At 57.0% G+C, this 20701-nt stretch overlaps 1 protein-coding gene across 4 annotated transcripts; it reads left to right on the top strand.

Moving 5' to 3' along the window:
* Window positions 1–6136: 6136 nt before the first annotated feature.
* Window positions 6137–18812, top strand: SAMD10 (sterile alpha motif domain containing 10). 4 transcript variants are annotated; one of them, XM_054516671.1, is made up of 5 exons: window positions 6137–6234; window positions 11527–11723; window positions 15523–15691; window positions 17027–17167; window positions 17545–18812. In XM_054516671.1, exons 1-5 carry the CDS (start codon window positions 6204–6206, stop codon window positions 17607–17609), a joined length of 603 nt encoding a protein of 200 aa, XP_054372646.1. In that variant the 5' UTR covers window positions 6137–6203; the 3' UTR covers window positions 17610–18812. The 4 variants fall into 4 exon arrangements, with proteins under 4 accessions (XP_054372646.1, XP_036251716.2, XP_054372644.1 ...); XM_036395823.2 differs by lacking the exon at window positions 6137–6234 and adding an exon at window positions 6271–9278; XM_054516669.1 differs by lacking the exon at window positions 6137–6234 and having other exon boundaries at window positions 9465–11723.
* Window positions 18813–20701: the final 1889 nt, after the last annotated feature.

Here is a 20701-nt window from a genome sequence, read left to right as displayed (position 1 = left end):
AGCCCAGGGCAGGGTCACCGCGGCCCCTCGGCCGCACAAAGCCGCCTCTGTGTCCCCGGGGAGAGCAGAGGAGGCGGCGGCTTCTCCCGGGACAACGGGAAAACAAACCCCGGGGCTCTCCCGAGGCTGGGAATCCGTGGTTTTAAATATCACACAGCGCTGCAAGAATGCATCTGCGGGGCAGGAGCAGCGCTGGGACTCTTCCCAAGCGCTGTTTCCTGCTGCCTGCCTCTGGCAATCAGAGACGGGGAAACGGCTTTAAACTAAAAGAGGGGAGATTTAGGTTAAATATAAATATAATTTATTACAGCAGGGGTGGTAAAACACTGGTTCAGGAAGCTGTGGATGCCCCATCCCTGCAAGTGTCCAAGGTTAGGCTGGACAGGGTTTGGATCAGCCTTGTCTAGTGGAAGGTGCCCCTGCAAAAGCCAAGATGGGAGGGACTTTAAAGGTTCATTCCAACCCAAATTGTTCCACAATTCTATAAAAATCCCTGTTGCAAAACACCTGCCTGCAAGTCCTGAGCAGAAATCCAACCCCTTCCTGTGTGCCAGTGCCAGGCACGGGGACAGGACATCCCAGAGGTGCCAGGAATAGCTGGGGCAGTGTGAGCTCCTCAGCTGAGCCCTGAGAGGGCAAAGAGCCCAAATTCGGCCACTGAAGCCCCACATTTGCACCCTCAGCCAGTGTGGTGCTTGCTGGGTGGTGGTGCCATTGCTTTGCACTCCCAAATGGGATGATTACTTGGATTTCAGATGTGGAAGTGCAAGAGAAGAACAAAACAGGGGCTTATTTTTAATCCCTGTTGTCTCAGTTCCTAAATTAACACTTTTGGAGCCTGTTCTCACTTGATTATCACCCGATGCCGTGAAATCCTCTGAAGACAGGATGTCCTACTTAACAAATCAACTCCCTATTAGGTAAATATACATTCTGAAGTTTTAATTAGTCCCATGCTATGATACAGAGGTGCCCTGAGGACTCATCTGCAGCATCTGCCCCCCTGTGCACCCCAAGCCCAGCTCTGGTGTGCGGTGGGGATTTTGCCAGGGCCAGCAGCAGCAGGTGCCAAGATCCCGCAGCAGCTGGGGGGGAGGGAGGCGCCTTTGAGAGTCACCTCCAAGCCATTGGAGGTCTCAGTGACAATTAGCAGAGATTCCTAAAGGGTCTTCAACACAAGGCTCACACTCTCAGCGATCCAGAGAGCAGAGCTGGCACCAGCCACGAGTTTGCTGGGAAGAATCCCCACGTAGGAGAGAGCTCAAGGGCACAGTGTCTTGCCAGGAGAATGTTAATGATGCTGCCCAAATGGGATTCCTTAAAATTGTCTTTTCATCTGGGAATGTCCAGAGTCAAGAGCTCTGGCAGATGGACAAATATTTCCCAAGGTGCTCGGTGATTTGGGCTGCTGGATGAGCAGGGGGAGGAGGGTCCCTGTGCCAAGGGCAGCATGTCCATGGTCCTGCCCTCCACTGCTCCAGGTTCATCTGCCACAGCTGAGCCATCAGCAAAGCCTCTGGGCATCACTGCTCCAGAGTAAGAGTCTGGGGGATTTTCACTCGTTCCTGACCCCAAGGTAGTGCAGCTCCCACCATGGGCAGGGTAAGGAGTGAAGGTGAAGGCAAAAATGAAGGTGAAGGTGATGATGAAGCTGAAGGCAAAGGTGAAGGTGATGATGAAAGTAAAGGTGAAGTGGTGATGAATCCTCCAACTGCTAAATCCCCCAAAAAGCCAGGTCTCCCATTTGCTTCCCATTCTGTTACTCCCTATCCTTTCTGCTCTCTCCATCTGTCCTGCACTTCCATCCATGGCTCCTTCCTAAAACCATTTAGGAATGGTTGCCCTCTCCATTCCCCAAACCTTTCTTCTTCAGTAAGGGGCGCCATTAAAATCATCTGATCTCTGCAGCACTGGGGTGACAACCTTTGGGAGACACCAGTGACTCCATCCCACTGCCCCCACTGGGACCAGCACTCCCTGCATGCTGAGAGACGCAGCCAAAGGCGAGAGGAGAACACAGAGCACTGGGCAGTTTGAACTCTGGCATTCCCTAATTCCTGATTTTGCAGCCTGGCTGCATGAGCAGCCAGCTCCCAGATCCCAGAGCAGCATGCAGTGGCAATCAGAGCACGGCAAATCAATTCATGCCAGGCTGTACCTTGCAATGTAAATAATAAATCGGATTCAGTAGCAATTGAATGCAGCCCAGAGCCCTGAAATCGGGCTTGGGGAAAATAAGAACTTGAGGCTGTTAAGATGCAGCAGGGTGGTGTATGGTCATTAGCTGTGAGATGCTGCAAGACTCTGCTTGGATAGTGGTTTTCATTTGTGCTCATTCTGGGCACTGGAATAACAAGTGCAGCACTGGGATGGTGGCAGAGCCCAGCCTGGGGGGAGCCCTGGTGAGGATGGGAGGATCTGTCCTGCCGGAGCTTCAGTTCCCTAATGGAGAGCAGAGGGAGCTGGATGAAATTATTTTGGCCCCAAAAAATTACAACACATGTAAAAATAAAACCCTGTAATTAGTGGGAATTTCATCAGGTTTCACTTGGGACAGAAAAAGCCAGAGAGTTCAGATGCTGCAGAGTTGCAGCTGGACACGAGGCAGTCTCAGCACAGGGTGGGCTGAGCTACTGCAGAACCAGCAAAACCTCCCCACCCCATCAAGGACCTACCCATGATCTTCTTAAAACACTTTCTTTTTTTTTTTTTTTAATACAAAAAAAAATTTAAAGTATTCTTACGTGTTGTGCCCTTGCTGGGAATTGATTAGGAACCTGGCAGAGGTGGATCCTGCTGTCCTGCCGTGTCCTTGCAGAGTTACATCATGTGTGTCTTCTGATTGGATTAAGTTGCAAATTCACAATTTCACTTGGGGAAGCAATATTAAAAAGAAAAAAGCCAGTCCTCTGTTTTGAGGGAAAGGAGGTGATCAGGCTCTCAAATAATTACAGACTGCCTTGAAAATAACCGTGACGTGCCAAAATCCAATTAGAAATATATCTATATAAACCTCCAAATGGAAGAGTTTTCATTGTTTCAACCCCTCTCTGTGTGCCAGAGAGCAGCAAAGAGGGAGCAATGCCTTGGATGTCCTCTGCCAGTGAATCATGAACCTTGGGAAGGTGTGGATGTCTCACTCACGCTGTGAGTGACAAGAGGGTCACCTGCCCAGCCAGGGGCCAGAGGACAGCACAGGTTCCTCCTGGGCTCCGTAAGCCAGAGCCTGATGTGACCTGCAGCATCCCCACCCTCCAATGCTGAGCTTTGGTTCTTTTATTATCAGCATGAAAATAAATTCTTTTCAGGGAGAGATTTTCATAACACTAAACATTTCCATGCCTGGTTGAGATAAGCACCATCCATCAGCCTGCACCAGGCAGGAGGCTTCAGCACGAAGCTGTTTTCGATTCTATCTCCCTGCAAGGGCCTCAACAAATTCATTTTGAAGTCTTTGCACAAAAAATTTTAGGGAGGCAGGTAGGGGAGGGGTGTTGGGATTTAGGAAAACCTTTCCATGGTGTTTAACTTGGGAGTGTCTGTTCCCAGCCCACGGGGCTGCAGTCAGGGGGGGTCCCCAATACCCAGCTGCATTCCCAGCCCCCAGGCCTGTGGTTGGGTGCCATGGGAGGCTTTGTGGAGGTGACATCCCAACAGAGCAGGATGTCCCAAGGCCACCAAGACCACGTGCCCAGCCACTGGTGGATGTGTGGTTCTGGTTCCTCCCCCTCGCTGGGTGCTCCCTTTTCCTGCTGATGAACGGTTTTCATTAACGAGCAGACAAGCAAAGCACCAGAGAAATTAGCCACTTTTCTCCTTGGACAAATAACTTCCGTCTGAAGGCTTTTCATCTCCTCCCTCTCATCCTCGCGGGGCGCGGCGGGAGGAAAGCTGATGTTTAATTACTTCCTTTATTCTCTGAAAAACGAACGTGCTGAATCATCCCAGCCTCACACCCTCTGCAGAGCCGGGTGCTGGCGAGGGGTGGGACCCACGGGAACACTGGTGCTCTCCCTACCCAAATCCATGTGCATGTGCAGGGGAAGCCTGTTGGTCTAGAGATCACTGCAGCCACTGTCCCCAGCTTGGCCCCTTCCCACATCATCACTGCCTTGGGAAATGGAGCCCTGGCTTTGAGTGCTTTGAGTGCCCCAAGCTGTGTCTTAGTTTAGGGCTTTCCCTAAAAAACTGTTTAAGTCCTGCTGTTTGACTCCTGTTTAACTGTGGAAGTCCTTAACCAGGCATTAAAAGACCCAAAGTCAGACCAAACCCAAAGCAGAGTTGCTGGGGCTGTTTAAAAGATGCTCCATCATGGGAGGGATTGAGTGAGCCCGAGGGTGAAGCTGGATGCTGTAAAACCAAGGATGGCTGGAGCATGAAGCAGGTGTGGGGACCGCACCACCTCCCCAGCCCTTCCTATACAGCCTCAAGCTCAAGGTTTTTCTGAAAATCCTTTGGAATTTCAGATGGATGAGCAGTCTGAACTTGCCCAGGCACCCAAACCCCACCATGGTATCCCCAGGCATTGGGATACTGGGCTGGCACCAGGCTCACTTGCAGATGAGGAGGAAACAAATTCCATCCGCTGGACATGTGAACCCTTTACTGGAGAAGTGCAATTGCTACCAGAAAAATCACAGAAAGCAAAGGCTGGAAGCAGCACAGCACTTATTTTTAATAACAGCTTGGTGTAATCTGCACACATTTCTCAAGCGACATCAGCCTTTTCCTGCCAAGGCCCCTTTTTAACCATATTTCTCTTGGAAAATTTCTGCCATGGCTCAAAAGCTCTGTGTGCAGACAAAGGCTGAGGGAGAAATGGGAAATTCAAAGGGATGGAGAACACGTTCTTTCTTTATCTGCCTGCAACAAGCAGCATTGCCCTGCCCGCTCTCTTGAAGCCAGAGGAGGAATGCCAACTCCCCCCAGGAATTCTCAAAGGATTTTTGCAGGCTACAGACAGGGTTTGGGGCCTGATGTCCCTACTAAACACATGGTTTGTGACTCGATGTCCCTGCTCCCTGCCTGGCAGCATGGTTGGCTGGCTGAATGTGTCAGCCCTGGCCAGCTCCCAGCGCAGAGCTGAGCCAGCATCCAGCCTTGTCAGGGGCTTGAGCCTCATCCAGAGCAGCTCCTGATTGAGCATCCAAAATTTTGGAAAGCTCCTATTGATTTGGGGAGCTGAATTTAGTTTTGGCAAGTGCTGCACTCTCACACACACAGCTGCACAGCCCCGATCCAAGAGGGTTTTATGCCGTAGCTATGCAAGGCTGATGAGCAGGCACACAAACCCTGCCCCAGGCTGTACAAGGTCACTGCCACCTGCTGCACCTTCCCAGCCCACAGGCCAGTGATCCTCACTCAGTGTGATTAAGCTGAATGTTCTTCCTCTTAAAACAAGGGTGAGGATGCTGCTCTGTGCTGCAGTGGGTCTGTGACAGGGGACCCTTGGCAAGGTGGAATATCACAGCCCAGGTATCTGCTTGTCCTTGTTCTGGGCAGCCAGAGGTGCTCCCAGCCTGGGGCAGGATGAACACAGGGTGCACAGCCAGGCCCTGCTCCCTTGGTGCTGCAGGGGCTGGCAGTGACAGTCCCTGGCTGGGTCAGATGTGACAGCTGAATGCAGGCACCTAAAAAAATACCTGTGGGATTGTCACCTGGGGTAGAGGTGGGTGCTGGTGACACCCTTTAGCTCCATGCTGGTGTGCCAAGCCCCAGTGAGGTTCGGTGGGTACCCACTCATGCCCACCAGAGCTCATGCAGCACCCACGGGGGTGAGCACCTTCCTCTGCCTCCCCCATCCAGGGAGCTGGAGATCGGGGACACCAGAGACATTTGGGGTGGAAGGAACAACCAGATGTTTTCCGCTCTATACCCACTGCAAACATGACCAAAAACCTGTCCACGGTGCCCACTGCACCCTGCTGTCCCCAGGGACCCGCTCCCCCAGCTGGAGAGCGACAGTGGGGATGACGCCCGGGGCAGGGATCGGGGGGTGCTGCAGGAGCGGGGCGATGCTCGGGGATGCTCGCGGCGGGCGGCAGCGCGGGGCCGGCGGCGGGCGGAGCCCCCGGGGGTGGCGGATGGCGGCGCCGCCCCCGGCGCGGACACCGGGGCGGGGCGGGCGGGAGCGCCCGGTGCCGCCGGCGGCGCGGGGGGCGCGGGGCTCCGTCCCCGCCCGAGCGCGGCGCCGCTGCCGGAGGATGAGCTGCGGCCGGCCCAAGGACATGGAAGGTACCGGGCGCGGGCGGGGGGGCTCAGGTGCGCGGCGGGACGCGCTTCCCTCAGCCGCCAACGCGGCGGGCACGGACCTGGCTGTCCACTCCATCCCGGGGGCCGCCCTCCATCTCCCCCCGATGCCGTCCCCTCCATCCTGGGGCTCTGTCCGTCCTCCATCCCCCGGTGCTGCCCCTCCGTGCCGGGGGTCTGTTCTTCGTCCCTCCCCCGGCGCTGCCCCCTCCATCCCGGGGTCTGCCTGCCCTCCGTCCCCAGTGCTGTCCTCTCCATCCCGGGAGTCAGTCCCTCCACATTCCCCTTTACTGCCCCATTCCGGGGAGAGGCTGTTCTCGTGCCCTACCCTTGGAATTGTGGTGTGCCAATGAAATAGGCTGGAAAATTTGGATAGAGCAAAGGGATGCAGGTGTGAGGACAGGGCAGGCAGGCCTGGGGGTGCAGGAGCAGGGCAGGACCCCCAGGAAGAGCATGTCAAGGTGGAAGGGAGCTCACTGGAGGCAGGGGTGTCTGTGCCTGTGGGCTCCCACACCTGCCAGGAGAACCTGGAGTCCTGCCCACTGCCCTCACCCCACACTCTCACACTGTCCAACCCTACAGAAGTCCTCAGTCAAAGGGTGTTCAGGGACCTCCTGGCAGTACCCCTGGCAGTCTCAGGAGCACAGATATCCTAAAGGCATGAACATTTCCCCCAAACACTGTGCCCACTCCATCAGCATGTGCCCAGGGCACCCATCCTGCTGCACAGGGAGGACAGAAAGGACATTTGCCTTTTGTTCCCTCCCTCCTCTGTCCTCGGGAGGCACCAGCAGTGGGCAGCCACCAGCCTGAGCTCTGGCCGGGGCTCTTATCTCATCTCTGCAAGCTGAGAATTCAGAGGGAAGCGCTGGGGTGACACTCACCACACCCAGGGCCTGAGCCAAGTACACTCCAGGGGAAGCTGGAGGGGCTGGAGGAAGTGCCAGTCCTCTTTGGGTCTGGTTTCATCTTCCTCAGATCTTTGGGAATAGCTCAGGACAGGACCTGGTCCACCCTGTAGGCACAGCTTCAAAGATGGGATGTGTTGGGGGATTCCAGAGAGCATCACTGGAGTGACCATCCCTGGAGGCTCCACCGGCTCCTGCACCAGGGTGAAGCCACATGGAAGGGGCAGAGGGGACCAGGGCAATGGCAATGCCAGCTGAGCTCATGGCTCATGCCACTAAAAGCAGGATGAGTTCTTCACAAAGCTGCTCCCTGAACTGAGCAAATTCTCTGGGTCCTCAGAGAGTCCTAGGCGTCCTCAGAGACTTCTGCTCCCATCCACCCTTCCTTCACCTGCCTGCAGGATCACAAGAAAGATGACCAGCTCCCCAAATCCACCTCCAGTTATAAGTAAATCCCTCGTTTTATTTGGTGCTACACATCTCTTTCCCTCCCAAATGCCGTGTGAGGACCCACCCTTAAGGGTCATCACACACAGGCAGCCAGGCAAGCCAACAGAGTGATTTCATTCTTGAGGAGCTTGTCTCAAGATTCTCCCATTAATCCCGGGAAGCCTGTCTGACCCCGGGAAGCCAGGCTGCCCCCACCGCAGCTGCCTGCAGACACGGCCCCATCTGCAGGGCAGGTCTGTGGGACAGCCACGATGGCATCAAAGACACGGGGATGTTCCTGAGGCCGTGATGAGAAGTGATGGCAGAGGACAGAACAGGAGTCTGTGCCTGCCCAGGCTCCCCTGTGCCCCTGCCTGCTCCTCCTGCAGCTTGGCTGTCTGCCACCGTGTCCCCTGGGCAGTCCTGGTCACCTGCGAGCAGGAAGCATCGGCGGGAAGTCCCCTGGCCGCCGCTTTGCTGGTAGTGATCAGCCCGGGGCAGCTCGGCACCCACACGGAAATGCTTTTGCCGGGGAATGCTGCCGCATCCTGCCCCGAGGTGCCCAGCCCCGGGAGGCTTCCCGTCCCTGTCCCCACCAGCAGCTGCTGCTGCTCTGAGCCTCTCCAGCGCTCACGTTTCACCAGCCATAAAAGTGTCTGGAGAGGGAATGGGAGCGGGAGCAGCGCCGTGCCTGGGGAGGGGACGGAGCCGTGGCTGTCCCTGTCCCACCGCTGCTGGTCCCCCTGCGGTGACCCGGACCTGGCCTCCCCCTCCTGCGAGGCTGGAGAGGTGCCCAAAATGGATCAAAGAGCCATGGAAACAAGCCGGCAGCGATTCCCCGGCGGCGAGCAGGCAGTGGGGTGTCACTCACGGGGGCAGGCAGAGGGGCACAGGGACCCGAGACCAGCAGGCAGAGACTTGCAGTAGTGGGGTCACAGTGGCTGTTTGGGGAGCTGAGCTGAGCTCTCCCCTCCCCACTCCAGCTCGGGCTCAGCCAGCCTGGAGGTTCCTGCATTCCCGTGTCAGGATCCAGCACAGCCTCTGCTCTGTGGGAGCCCCACTTCGGCCGGGACCCCAACACGACCATGGCCATGAGAGCTCTGCCGGGAGCAGGTGCAGCCCGCACCGAGCCCTGCAGCCCCTTCCCCTTAAGGCTGTTCCTCACCACGCTCCTTCTTCCCTTTCCTCCTTCACCCGGCCGCCCTAAGCCAGCGGCGCCCCCGGTGCTGCCACACTCGTGCCGCGGCTCGCTTGTGCCCTTTGGTGCCCGGTGGGCGCAGTGTCCCCTGCAGCAGCCCCCCAGGCTCCCTGCCCACCCCGGTGCCAGCTGGCCCTGCCGCGGGATTAGGCGGGAGCACGGGAGGAAAGCCCGAGCATCGCCCGGATCAAACGCCCACGGGGCAGCGGGGAGGGGGTGTCGGTGTCATTCCCCCCCTGTCCGTGTGAGAGCGGCTCTGGCCGCCCGGAGCTGGGATGAGCGTGCAGCCGGGGCTCAGAGGCAGCGGGAGGGAGGCGCTCGGGGGAATCAGTCAGGTGTGGACGAGGTATGAGGGGAGGCAGGGATGGAGCCGCACTCGTGACAGCGGTGCCGAGCGCTCACGCGCATCCCTCCTCCCGCCGAGATGCAGCAGGGCCGGCCATCCCTCTGCTGCGTCTCCACCATCCGCAGCTCGCAGGGACCACCCGAGCCAGGTGAGGCGTCTTCAGGGCATGGCCGGGGGGCTGTGGGGCCGGCGGACCTGGGGGGAGATGCTGCATGAGCGTTCCTGGCCGGAGGGCACAGCCTCCAGGCTCAGCGGAGAGGGGCGGAGGGGATGGAGGGCGGCTGGTAGCTGCTGGGGATGCTGTGGCTACTCCCTGTGCAGGGCACGGAAAGGAGAGCCCGTGCTGGATGTCACCCCCATGTCCCTGCGTGGAGCCAGCCCAGGGCTGTCCTGACACGGGGTTCCTCTGTCCCCATCCTTTCCTTGCTCCAAAACGCTCCCACATGCCCTGCTCACCTTCCCTACCGTCCCATGTCGGGTGCTGCCAGTTGATTGGAAAGTTGGGATGCAAGGGCTGGGCTGGGGAAACTGAGACTGTGGAGGAGCTGCTGGAGCCAGGGCCTCTGGGCTGCAGGGCAGCCACTGCCTGCTCCAATGGACAGCCATGCCCCCAAAGCTCCTGGGGCTGCCTTTCTTCCTGGTTCGTTTTTCCTTTCCACTTTCACCCCCTTTCCCATCTGCTCCCGCTCCTGGTGTTGCCTCCAGCAGAGTTTGCTGCAGGAGCAGAGATGCCCATGTCCTGCTGCTGGAGGCAGCTGCTCCATAGCTCCCTATGGATTTGGGTCCTGCTGATGGCCAGATCCCTCTGTAGCAAGTCCTGGGGAAGCCCTGGCACAGCTGAAGGACACAACTCTGGCAGCAGCCCCTCCAGACCTGCCAGGGTTCTATCTGCCACAGCACCCAGTGGGATGGGCAGGTTCCAGCTCAGTGGCATCCCAGCAGAGCTGCAGTGCTCAGGGTGATAGGGACAGGATGGTGGCATCTCAGACATCCTTGGCTGGATGGAGCACAGCCCACTCTGGTCCTCACCCAACAGGCCCAGGGTGTCTGAGACTGTTGGAAGTCACCCAGGACAGGTGCAGAGACCACCCCTACCAGTCCTGCCTCTGTTCCCCACTGAGCCTCTCCATGCATCTCCCTCCACCTTGTTTTCTCTCAAATCACTTCCCCAGCCATCACACAGGTTCCCTGCCTCAGTTTCCCCATGGCAATGCTTCCTGCTGGGTGTGTTTAAGAAACAACACTGTGTGATGTGGTCTGGGTATCCTGGGACAATCCTTTTTTGCTCTATTTTGACTTTTTTTGGCCAGTTGTTCTCCTGTTGCATAAAGGTGTACTTGAATGGTCTCTTTGAAACCTCTTCCCTCTTAAAACCTGCTAATTAGGAAATTGAGCTGCATCAGGATTTCTCCAGCCCTCCTGCTCTCCCAGGGTGGTTTGTCCTGGAAGTGAGTCACCTTTGGGTGCTGCTCTGCTCTTGGAGGTGGTTCATGGCTTGCCTGGCTCCCTGTGGTGGGAGCAGGTGAGCTGGGGGATGCTCCAGTCTTTGCTTCTGCAGATCAGAGCTGCTTATGTCAAGCTGTCTGGCTTTTATCTGGAGCAGACAGAGCGTGAGCCCCTAATACCCACTCACCCTCCTCCTGTGGCAGCTGGGTCCCTTCAGCCCCCCTCAAAGGAAAGCTTTGCAACCTCATTGTAACCCCAACACCCCCAGCTTGTTAAAACACAAGGAATTGGACTTTGATGACCTTTGTGGGTCCCTTCCAACTCAGGATATCCTATGATTCTGTGAATAAGGGACAAAAAGCACTCGTTGTGGGTAAGTGTCTCTTTGTGGTCATTATTGAAGGGCTGGTGTGTGTTTGGCCATCACTGGAGTGCACAGTAGCTGTCCCAGGCACCCATGGTCTGTGCTGGGGGACCAGCCTGCATTCCCTTCTCCACCAGGCTGCCCAGGGAGGGTTTCTCTGCTCCCTTTCCCTCGGTGGTGGCTCTTTGCTGTCAGCCTGGACCATGGGAAGCAGCTGCCCTGGGCCTCCTCCCGGTCCCTGTCCCAGCAGGGTGGCAGTGACAAGCAGGAGGTTCTCACCACGTGTTGGGGATCAGCTGCAGGTCCTGCGTCTGCTCGGCTGGCAGGTGTCAAAACAAACGTCGCTCATGAGGGGTTTGTGTGGGCAAACATCTTGTCGGGTGCCTGCTGGATCCCAGTGCCAGCTGGCGGTTCCTGGGCTGGTGGATTTCCTTCTTGGCAATGGGGAAGGAAGGCAGGAACGGGGAGATTTTGGAGAGAAGGGCCCACAGCCTGAGTAGAAAAAGGGTAGAAAAGGCACTTTTGTGTGCCCCGGCATGGGGTGGATGGGCACCATGGCCGTCTCTCACCCCCCTTCCCTCTGCAGCCGCCGCTGCCGCCTCTGCTCACTTCAGCTTCTGCCGCAGCCTCCTGGAGCACACGGTGTCGGCCGAGAACCTCAGCTACCGCCTGCAGCGCGCCGCGGGCAGCAGCCTCACCTGGCACGACGGCCGCAGCCAGCGCCCCGACGGCACCGGGCGCACCGTCAAACTCCTGCGGCAGCCGGGCACTGAGGGCTCGCAGGTACCCCACACCCACCCAGGGCGTGCCCAGGGAGCACAGTGTGTGCCAGACCCCCTGCAGGTACCCCAGACCCCACAGGCGTGCCCAGGGAGCACAGTGTGTGCCAGACCCCCTGCAGGTACCCCAGACCCCACAGGCGTGCCCAGGGAGCACAGTGTGTGCCAGACCCCCTGCAGGTACCCCACACCCACCCAGGGCGTGCCCAGGGAGCACAGTGTGTGCCAGACCCCCTGCAGGTACCCACAGCCACCCCGGGCGTGCCCAGGGAGCACAGTGTGTGCCAGACCCCCTGCAGGTACCCACACCCACCCAGGGTGTGCCCAGGGAGCACAGTGTGTGCCAGACCCCCTGCAGGTACCCCAGACCCCACGGGCGTGCCCAGGGAGCACAGTGTGTGCCAGACCCCCTGCAGGTACCCCAGACCCTAAGGGCGTGCCCAGGGAGCACAGTGTGTGCCAGACCCCCTGCAGGAGCATCCCCTCTTTCCCTGCAGGATCAGGCCTTCAGGTCTTGTTTTGCTGGAAGTTCTGGGTATTTAGTTATAGTGACATGTAAACATCATCATGTGTTTCCATCAGGCCTCGTGCTGTGCGGGGGTGAGCTCTCTGTGTCACCTCCCCTCTGTGCATTACCTGCACTCCCACCTGCAGATGGGACTTAAAACCATTTTGCATTAAATATGCCACAACCAAATTCCTTATAATGCCTTAAAATCGCTTGTGTGTGTCTCTTAGCCAGGTTTGGACCATTGTCTTCCTGAAATCTGAAACTTTATTGTACTGTGGAGGCTGTGAGCCAAAGGTTTCCCTCTATTCACTGCTGCACAGACAGAGGAAGGAATATCAGCCCTGCAGGTGGCTCCTGGTGCTTCCCAGCCCCTCCATAACACCCTGGGAGTCAGGTTCAGAGTGGCACATCCAGACAGTGAATGCTGGAAAGAAAAAGGGGAAATCCAACTGCCTGGCTTCCAGCTGCCAGCATGGAGATGCTTTTGTGTCACAGGGCCTCCGTTCTGGTTTGGCTTCAGAAGGGAGCAGGGACCCCACAGGGATGGATATGGTTGTGATGCTCTCAGGAGCAGCAGCTCCAGGGCAGACAATGTCCCATGTGCTGGTGGCACTGTCTCATCACCTCCAGGTGACTCCTGCATGGGGACACACCAGCCACCCTCCAGCTGTGGCTTATCATGATTCTCCCTCCTCCACCTCTATGTGCTGCCCAGGAGGATTTAGTGAAAGGCTTTTAATTTGCCATAAGCAAAGGAAAATGCCGGAGTGAAGGGAAGTGATGCAAGTTGCTCCTCGCAGTGCCCCCGGTTCCCCCAGCCACCTCCTGCCTTCCTGCCAGAGCAGCCTCCCAGCCTTCCTGCCTGCTCTCCTCCACACCGGCGCTCGATATTCACGGCTGAGAGTTTATCAGAGAGACAGCGCGGCTCAGCCAGCTGGAAAACAAACCCATGATCCCTTTACACCTCCCCTGCCCCTCTGGGGAGTGCAGGGGCTCACCTTGGGGACCCTCCGTGGGGAGGGGGAATGCACGCCGAGCAGGCAGCCAGGGGTTTGGGGATGCTGGGACGGTGCCCGGCGCAGGGCTGTGCGTGCAGCCGTGTGCGTGCCCAAGGAATTGCCGGTTGTTTGTCACCTCTTCCCCCGTGCCTCGGAGGGTTACTTGGATAATAGCTGTGGGAAGCCCGCGGTAAGCTCCCGGGAAGCTGGTTGTTATTCCCCCCAGCCCCTCCGCTTCTCATCATCGCTCGTTAGTGAATCCAGAGCAAATCGCCGCCTCCTCCTCCTCCTCCTCCTCCCCACGGCACACTCTCGGGCGCGCTCAGCCGAGTGTGAAGGAGCCGCGCAGCTGGCGTTGGGCTGGGGCTGCTCCCGCAGGCAGGCGACTCCCGGGATGCGTCTGCTGGAGCCGGGCAGCTGCCGGGGTGTCCCCCAAAGGTGAGGGTTTGGTTCAGAAACGGAATCCTGTGCATTGTCTATTGGATTTTCCATCTGCTTTGGAAACGGACTCCTTGCTTATTAACGCACAGCCTCCCAACTTTGCCTTATTCCCTCTTGCTTGGATGTTCCCAACGAGACCTGCTTGAGGAACAGTTCTTTTCCAAGCCCAAAGGCTCCCCTGGGCACAGGCAGCAGCCCCACCAGGCTGGCCATGCTCCATGGCAGTGCCCGGCACGGGGCAGGGAGCACATCCAGCCCAGCTGCCCTCCACTGCCTCCTCCGCAGCATCTCTCAGGAATGTGTCATTAGTTTCAGAGACTGCGGGATGTCTGGAGTCCCTCTTACACTAATTATCCTGCTCCTCTATTAGACATGCTTAATTAGCCAGCGTTCACGGCAGAGGTCGGTGTTGGCACACCGTGGGCCACACGCTGCCGACCTTTGCCGTGCCCGTGTGTTGTGCATCAGCTGCTGTTCCTGCCCTGTCCCTGCCGTGCCTGGGGCGTGGGTGAGCCCTGGCAGTCCAGTACCCTTGTGCTGTGGGAAGCAGGGATGCCTTTTCCACCCCAATTTGCTGTGATCCAGCCCAGGACAGTCCCAGCAGCTTGGCCACAAGCTTTGGAGCAGTGATGTTTGCTGGTGCTGCTCAAGGATGGAGTCTCAGCATCACCAGCAGTGGAGAGCTCACCAATTTCTCCTGGGTGCTAAAAGCAGGGAAAGGGAGATTCCTGCATCCTCCAGCCCCATTTCCCAGCCAACCTGGAAGATTCCCTAGGAGAAGCAGGCTTGCTACCTGTGCAGCCACAGCTCAACCTGGAAGATTCCCTAGGAGAGGCAGGCTTGCTCCCTGTGCAGTCACAGCTCAAGATGAGTGATTTGCTCTGTGTCAGATAAGTCCAGGCTGCAACAACCTTGTGAGGCCAGAGTAGCTGTGATGAGGGAGAGAAAATGGAGCTGCCAAGTGGCTCAGGGTGAGACTGGGTGGCTCAGAGTGAGACTGGCCAGTGCAGCAGACAGCTGGAGGAAGGGAAGGTGGGGCGGAGGGATGCTGTCAGGGAAGCCCCCTCTCCCTGTGGGCATAGCTTGGTACTGTGAGTGGCATAGCTCAGCAGGTGGTGGAGGTGGCCAGGGCACACTGGGGTGCTGGGGACTGTGGCCCTGCTTTATCCTGGGTGTCTCTGAGCATAGCAGCACCCCAGGAACAGCTGCAGGATTGAGAGGTGGCCTTGGACACCTGCAAGGCTGCAGGACCTTGTTGTGACCAGTCAGCTCAGGGTTGAAGGAGGTTGACAGGGAGAGTCCTTCCTACTCCAGGGCACCAGCTGGCTGCTGGCTGCTTTCCTGGGGAATTCTGGTGGGGATGAGTTTGCACCAGCACCAACATCTGGTGGGAATGGCTTTGCACCAGTTCCTACTCCCCTCCAGGATCCCACTGGCTTCATCCCCACTGAGAGCTTCCAGCAAATGCCCACCTCTGCCTGGTGAGGTGGGGACCCCGAGGACCCCAGGACATCTCCTGAGCCTGTGCAATGCTCTGCTGGGCTGGGAGATGCATAGGGGAGGGGAGTTGGGTCTCTTGTCTGCAGCAGGAGGGCTGGGAAGTTTAAAGTGTTGGGTCTATATATGGCAGGACACCAACTCAACCTCCCATCCCCACTCTCTGTGCCCCCTTTACTGGTTCCTCTGATTTCAGGGTGAGCCCAGAGACTCCAGAGGGTGTGGAGCCAAAGTCTGCAGCATCACCACAATCCTATGCAGCCAACCAGCATCTCCCCCATCCCCAGGGACTGATTTCTGTTTTCCTTCTCCCAGGGTTGAATCCCACTAACACTCTCCCCTCCCACTCCCCTCAGGTCCGTGGCTGTGACCATTATGGCATCTACCACACCAGCCCCACGCTGGGCAGCCTGGTCAAGCCAGTGGTGCTGTGGACCCAGCAGGATGTGTGCAAATGGCTGAAGAAGCACTGCCCACACAACTATCTCATCTACGTGGAGGCGTTCTCCCACCACGCCATCACAGGTACAGAGTGTCCTGGACTGTGCAGAGCGTGTGCTCCTGGGAAAGGCTGTTTGGACATTGGTGGTTCATAAGATGGACATACCCCTCATTTCTGTCCCCTCTCCCCATGAGATGCAGCCAGGGTGAGAGCAGGGGACACAGTGACACTGACCCAGGCTGGGCAGGAGGCATCTGCCACCAGGGTGAGCTCCAGGACAGGCTGGAGGTTCTTTAGAATGATTAAATTGGTTTATGAGACAGGGAAGAGTCTTCTCATCACCTAGCTTAATGTAATAATACTATTATAAAAGCTTTTTCAATACTGAAAATTTTTGCATAAGAGAAAAATCTCTGCCCAGTTGGAGTTCCAGTTTCAAAGGTCTTTGTCCAGGTCCAAATCCAACTCCCAGTCAAGTCCTTCAAGCAGACTCACCTCTAGGATCTGCTCCCTCCCCTTTGCTCCCTGTGGACAGTGGCTTTGACCTCTGTGTAAGAGCATCATTCCAGTCCAACTTCAATATGTGCAAGGCCAGACTGAGCTCTGCCAGGGCCAGGGGACGGTGTCAGGGAAGTGAGGGCAGGAGCTGCCTGGGGGGGATGAGAAATCCTAATGCATAAGCTCTGCCAGCCCTTGCTCAGGCAACAAAGGCAGCATTAGTGAGTGTATGCTGTAAAGCAAGGACAAAAGCTGGTTTAAAATCCCTCCTGTAATAGCCCCAGACTGGAGGGAAGTGGCTCGGTGGGGACTGGAGCACTAATGCGTTGTGATGGGCACCGCCATTCATAGCCCCGGGATGAGCAGCCCTGTGTGGGGACTCTGTGCTCAAAAAACATCTCCTCATCTGGGAGGTGGAGCAGAGAATAAAAAGCTGCTGCCTGCGGGGATGGGTTGCAGGATTGTGCTGCTGATACCTGGCAGAGGCTGGGGACATGAGCTGCCACCCGGCGCTCTCTGAAAGGGAGGTCACAAACCAGAATGGAAGGGACCTGAAAGCTCATCTCATTCCACACCCTTGCCATGGGCAGGGACAGCCTCTGCTAGAACAGGTTTCTCTAAGCCTTGTCCAGCCTGGTCTTGGACACTTCCAGGAGTGGGGCAGCCGCAGCTTCTCTGGGTAACCTGTGCCAGAGCCTCTCCACCCTCACAGGGATGAATTTCTTCCCAGCATCCAGTTTAACCCTATCCTCTGCCAGTCATTCCCCCTCATCCTACCCCTCCACACACAACTGCAGGCAGTGAGAGAGCGCTCCCTCCTCCTTCCTCCATGCTGATGGGTTCCCCTTTGTGCTGCCCTTTCCTGGGCTCATCCCCCACTCTTTGTGCTGGTGGGGCACTGAGCCACCCTGTGTCTGCAGGCCGGGCGCTGCTGCGGCTGAACGGGGAGAAGCTGCAGCGCATGGGGATCGCGCTGGAGGCGCAGCGCCAGGAGCTCCTGCAGCAGGTCCTGCAGCTCCAGGTGCGCGAGGAGGTGCGGAACCTGCAGCTGCTCAGCCAAGGTAGGGCCTACGGGGCAGCCCACAGCTGGCTGTGGCACACAGGGATGGGGTGTGGGGCCGTTCAGGGAGGACAGGGGGGGAGTTGTGATGCACAGGGACAGGCTGCCACACGCAGCCCAAAATCCATCAGTGGCACACAGGGATGGGTTGTGGGGCCGTTCAGGGAGGACAGGGGGGGAGTTGTGATGCACAGGGACAGGCTGCCACACGCAGCCCAAAATCCGTCAGTGGCTCTCTGCATGGAAGGGAGGAGATTCTCTGGGGATGGTAGTGGGTGAGCTGCGACGTGCCACCCTGCAGGCTGTTTATTCCTTCCTCTCCCACCTTGTTCCAGCTTCTTTTGGAAATGTCTCCTAGCTGATCCGTCTGTTTGGCAGATTGCACCAACACTGTGAACCGAGCTCCGCTGGGATGGGCTGTGCATCGCCGATACGAGACCTGAGCCACACGCTTGGAATAAGAAGAGACAGCTTCCCAGACACTCCAGGGCTCCTCTCCTGCTTCTTCCTTCTCTTTCTTTTAAAGGAACACATTCCTGTGCAGGGATGGAAGGTTTCTTCCAGCAGACATGGCTCTTGGCTGGAGGAAAATCAGCAAACCAGCTGCTGGGACAGATGATGAACTTCCATCCACCTGAGCCTGACAGTTCACAGGGAAAGAGATGGAAAAAAGGAGATGGCAAAAGGCAGGGCTCAGCACTGTGGAGAAAGGGAATGCAGTGATTCCAGGGACAGCTCGGAGCCATGTGCAGGACACTGAAGCATTATGCACTTGGGCAACATCCCAGCACCCAGCAACTCGTGTCCATGCCTCGGAGCTTATTTAGGCAGCTTTGGTTTCCTCATCAGACTGGGCTGCCTTCCAGTGGCCAGGGAGGTGACGTTATCGGTAGCAAATAAGATGATACAAGCAGCCAAAAAATTCAAAGCGGGGCCAAGACCCCAGCAGCCAGCTCCACTTGGGAGTTAAAAAGGGAGCTGAGTCATCAGAGCTGGAAAATCTGCAAGTAAAAGCAGGTTGGATGCACCAGGAGGGTGCCATGGCCGGGAGGAAGCTGTGCCAAGAGCTCATCCTTCATCCACAGGCAGGCAGGGGAGCCCGTGCAGGGCTGGGGGCAGCAGGCATGGGTGCTGCTGTGGGGTTGTGGGGCTGGGGGAACACTGGGTGCCAGGTCCTCCCCTGCTCCCATGCCTGATCCTGCTCTGCTCCATGCTCCCACCAGCTCTGCAGAGCTCTGCTCATCCAGACATTGGCAGGCTCCTGTCCTGACCTCCTGCCAAGAGCTGGCGATGGTGCCACCAAAGCCAGGCACCTTCCTGATGACCTTCACCATCATTACAGTAAAAGTGTTTGCTGTCAGGTCCCCATCTCCCAGACTCTCCCATACAGAGCTACAGAATGCCCCTGTGGGCAGATAAGGAAAATCCATGTGTAAATCAGGATTTTTGGCCAGGGCGGATGCTGTCACCTCCCCACATTCCACCTCAAGTGATGAGGGTAGGGCTGTGGGTCATGGGGGTCCGAAAACAGCAGCACCCCAAACCCCCTGGGGCACTGGGATGTGGAGGCAGGTCACGGTGCTCCCTGGCTGGGCATCCTCCTGCCTGCTTCTGTGCTGGTAATAAATTAGAGACTGTTATTTTAACTCACTGCTCTTCTGACTCTTCCCACACCTGAACCCGCCCTGTGAGTTTGGTCCCTCCAGTCCTTCCTGGGGATGCTCAGGAGATGTCTACAGCCCTAAATCCCTCCATGCTAGGCTGAACATCTTCCCTCTCTGCCTATGAGTCAGGAGTCTGTGACCCTCAGCTCTGTCTGCAGGGAAGCAGCTCCAGGGCTTTGCTGTGTGTACCCCAGAACACAGGAATTAGAATTTCCTCCTCATTCCATACTGACCTTTTCTAATATGCAGCAAAATTTGCTCTTCTCACCTCACCGGAGACTCATGAGCAACAGAGCTGGGAGAATTTACTGAGTTTAAAGAAAAGGAAAAAGAAGCCTGGGAAAAGCCCATCTTCCCCTGGTGGGGTTTGTTGCTGTCCTGGTGGGGCAGAGGGAGCTGTGGGGAGGCACGGGGAGCTGCAGGGTGACGAGGGGCCAGGAGCCCAAAGAGCAGATCACGGCTGCAGGTGTGTGCACATCGTTAGAGGGAGACGCTGAGCTTCTCTCCAGAGCCTGGGAGCTGCACGGGGAGAAATGCCTTCTCCAGGCTCCGGCTGGGCTCATGCAGAAAGCTGATGGAGATCAGGCTTGGAATGCAGCTGGGGTGCACAGAACAGTGCTGGGGCTGCCCTAGACCCTCTGGAAAAGGCAGGGTTCCCCCCAGATCCTGCCCCAAAGCCTGGCTGCCCCTTGCTGTGATCCTGAGGATGCTCTGGCTCTCTCCAGCTCGTCAGCATGAAAGAAAGCAGAAACCCGACCAACTGCATTCAGCCAGGGCCCCAGCCATAGGGCTCAGGTATCTCTGAGATCCACCAGCACAAGATGAGGTAGAGGAGCAGTGTGAAAAAATGTTCCCAGGGCTGGCAGGATGATGCTGTCCTGCTCCCAGTCCCCTGCTCTGTGTCCTTGTTCTGATGAGGGTGGTGATAGTGAGAGCAGAGCATCTTGGCAGGCTGGGTCTGAACTACTGCTCTGGCAGTGTCTGGTGCCACCTAATGCCCATGGCTTGTCCAAGGGGCACCCAGGACTCTGCCCAAGGCAGCAGGGATGCATCCAGGACAGCCCCGACATGGTTTTGACTTCAGTAGCTCTGGGCATACAGCAAAATGCATCTGCAAGGTGGATCCAAGGAAGGACAGTCCTCCTCATGGGTGAGAGTTTGGTGGTGAGTATTGCACCAGGACCCTGAGAACTGGGGGCAGATGCTGCTCAGGATCCTCTCGGACTGAGGCACAGCTTGGTCACTCCTCATCTTTGGCTGAGCAAGAAAAATACCTTCTATTTGTCCAGCACTTATCTGCCAGTGATATTCCAGGCACTGCCCCAAAACAAACAGGGCCGACAATGAAACACAGATGAATCAATTCATGCAATATTAAAACCAGACAACAATTAAAGTAAACAGAAAACACCAGCAAGCATCAGTCAGTCCCCTGCAGCAGGCAGGAGGATACAGGCAGCAGCACTGGGGCACAGGGACAGGCAATGGCCACACAACTCCTGGCTCTGATAATTTTTTTTTTGCCATTTTATTTGGTGGAAATTCTTTTGAATAAGAGAGCCAATGTGTCACCAGCATCAGGAGTTATGTTCAGCACCTTCTTAGAAAGGAACAATCCAGCAACTCCCTCCCAGTGGCAGAGGCAGTTTGCAGATTCCAGCAAGGTTTTCAAGCAGAAAATAAAAAAGCCAGCAGAAATGCCCATAGAAAATGCATGCAAATTTGTCTGAGTAATTACTGAGCTTGATGATGTAAACACCTCCAGCTCTGAAGCACTGCTGATTGTGGCTCTGATGCAGGGAATGCTCCCCATCCCTCCAACCCTGAAATTCACAGTGGGTGCTGGAATTCCCAGCCTGTGCTGTCCTGGC

This window comes from Molothrus ater, chromosome 17 (assembly GCF_012460135.2).
Source record: "Molothrus ater isolate BHLD 08-10-18 breed brown headed cowbird chromosome 17, BPBGC_Mater_1.1, whole genome shotgun sequence".
Taxonomy (NCBI): domain Eukaryota; kingdom Metazoa; phylum Chordata; class Aves; order Passeriformes; family Icteridae; genus Molothrus; species Molothrus ater.
This window is presented reverse-complemented; position numbering and strand designations above follow the sequence as displayed.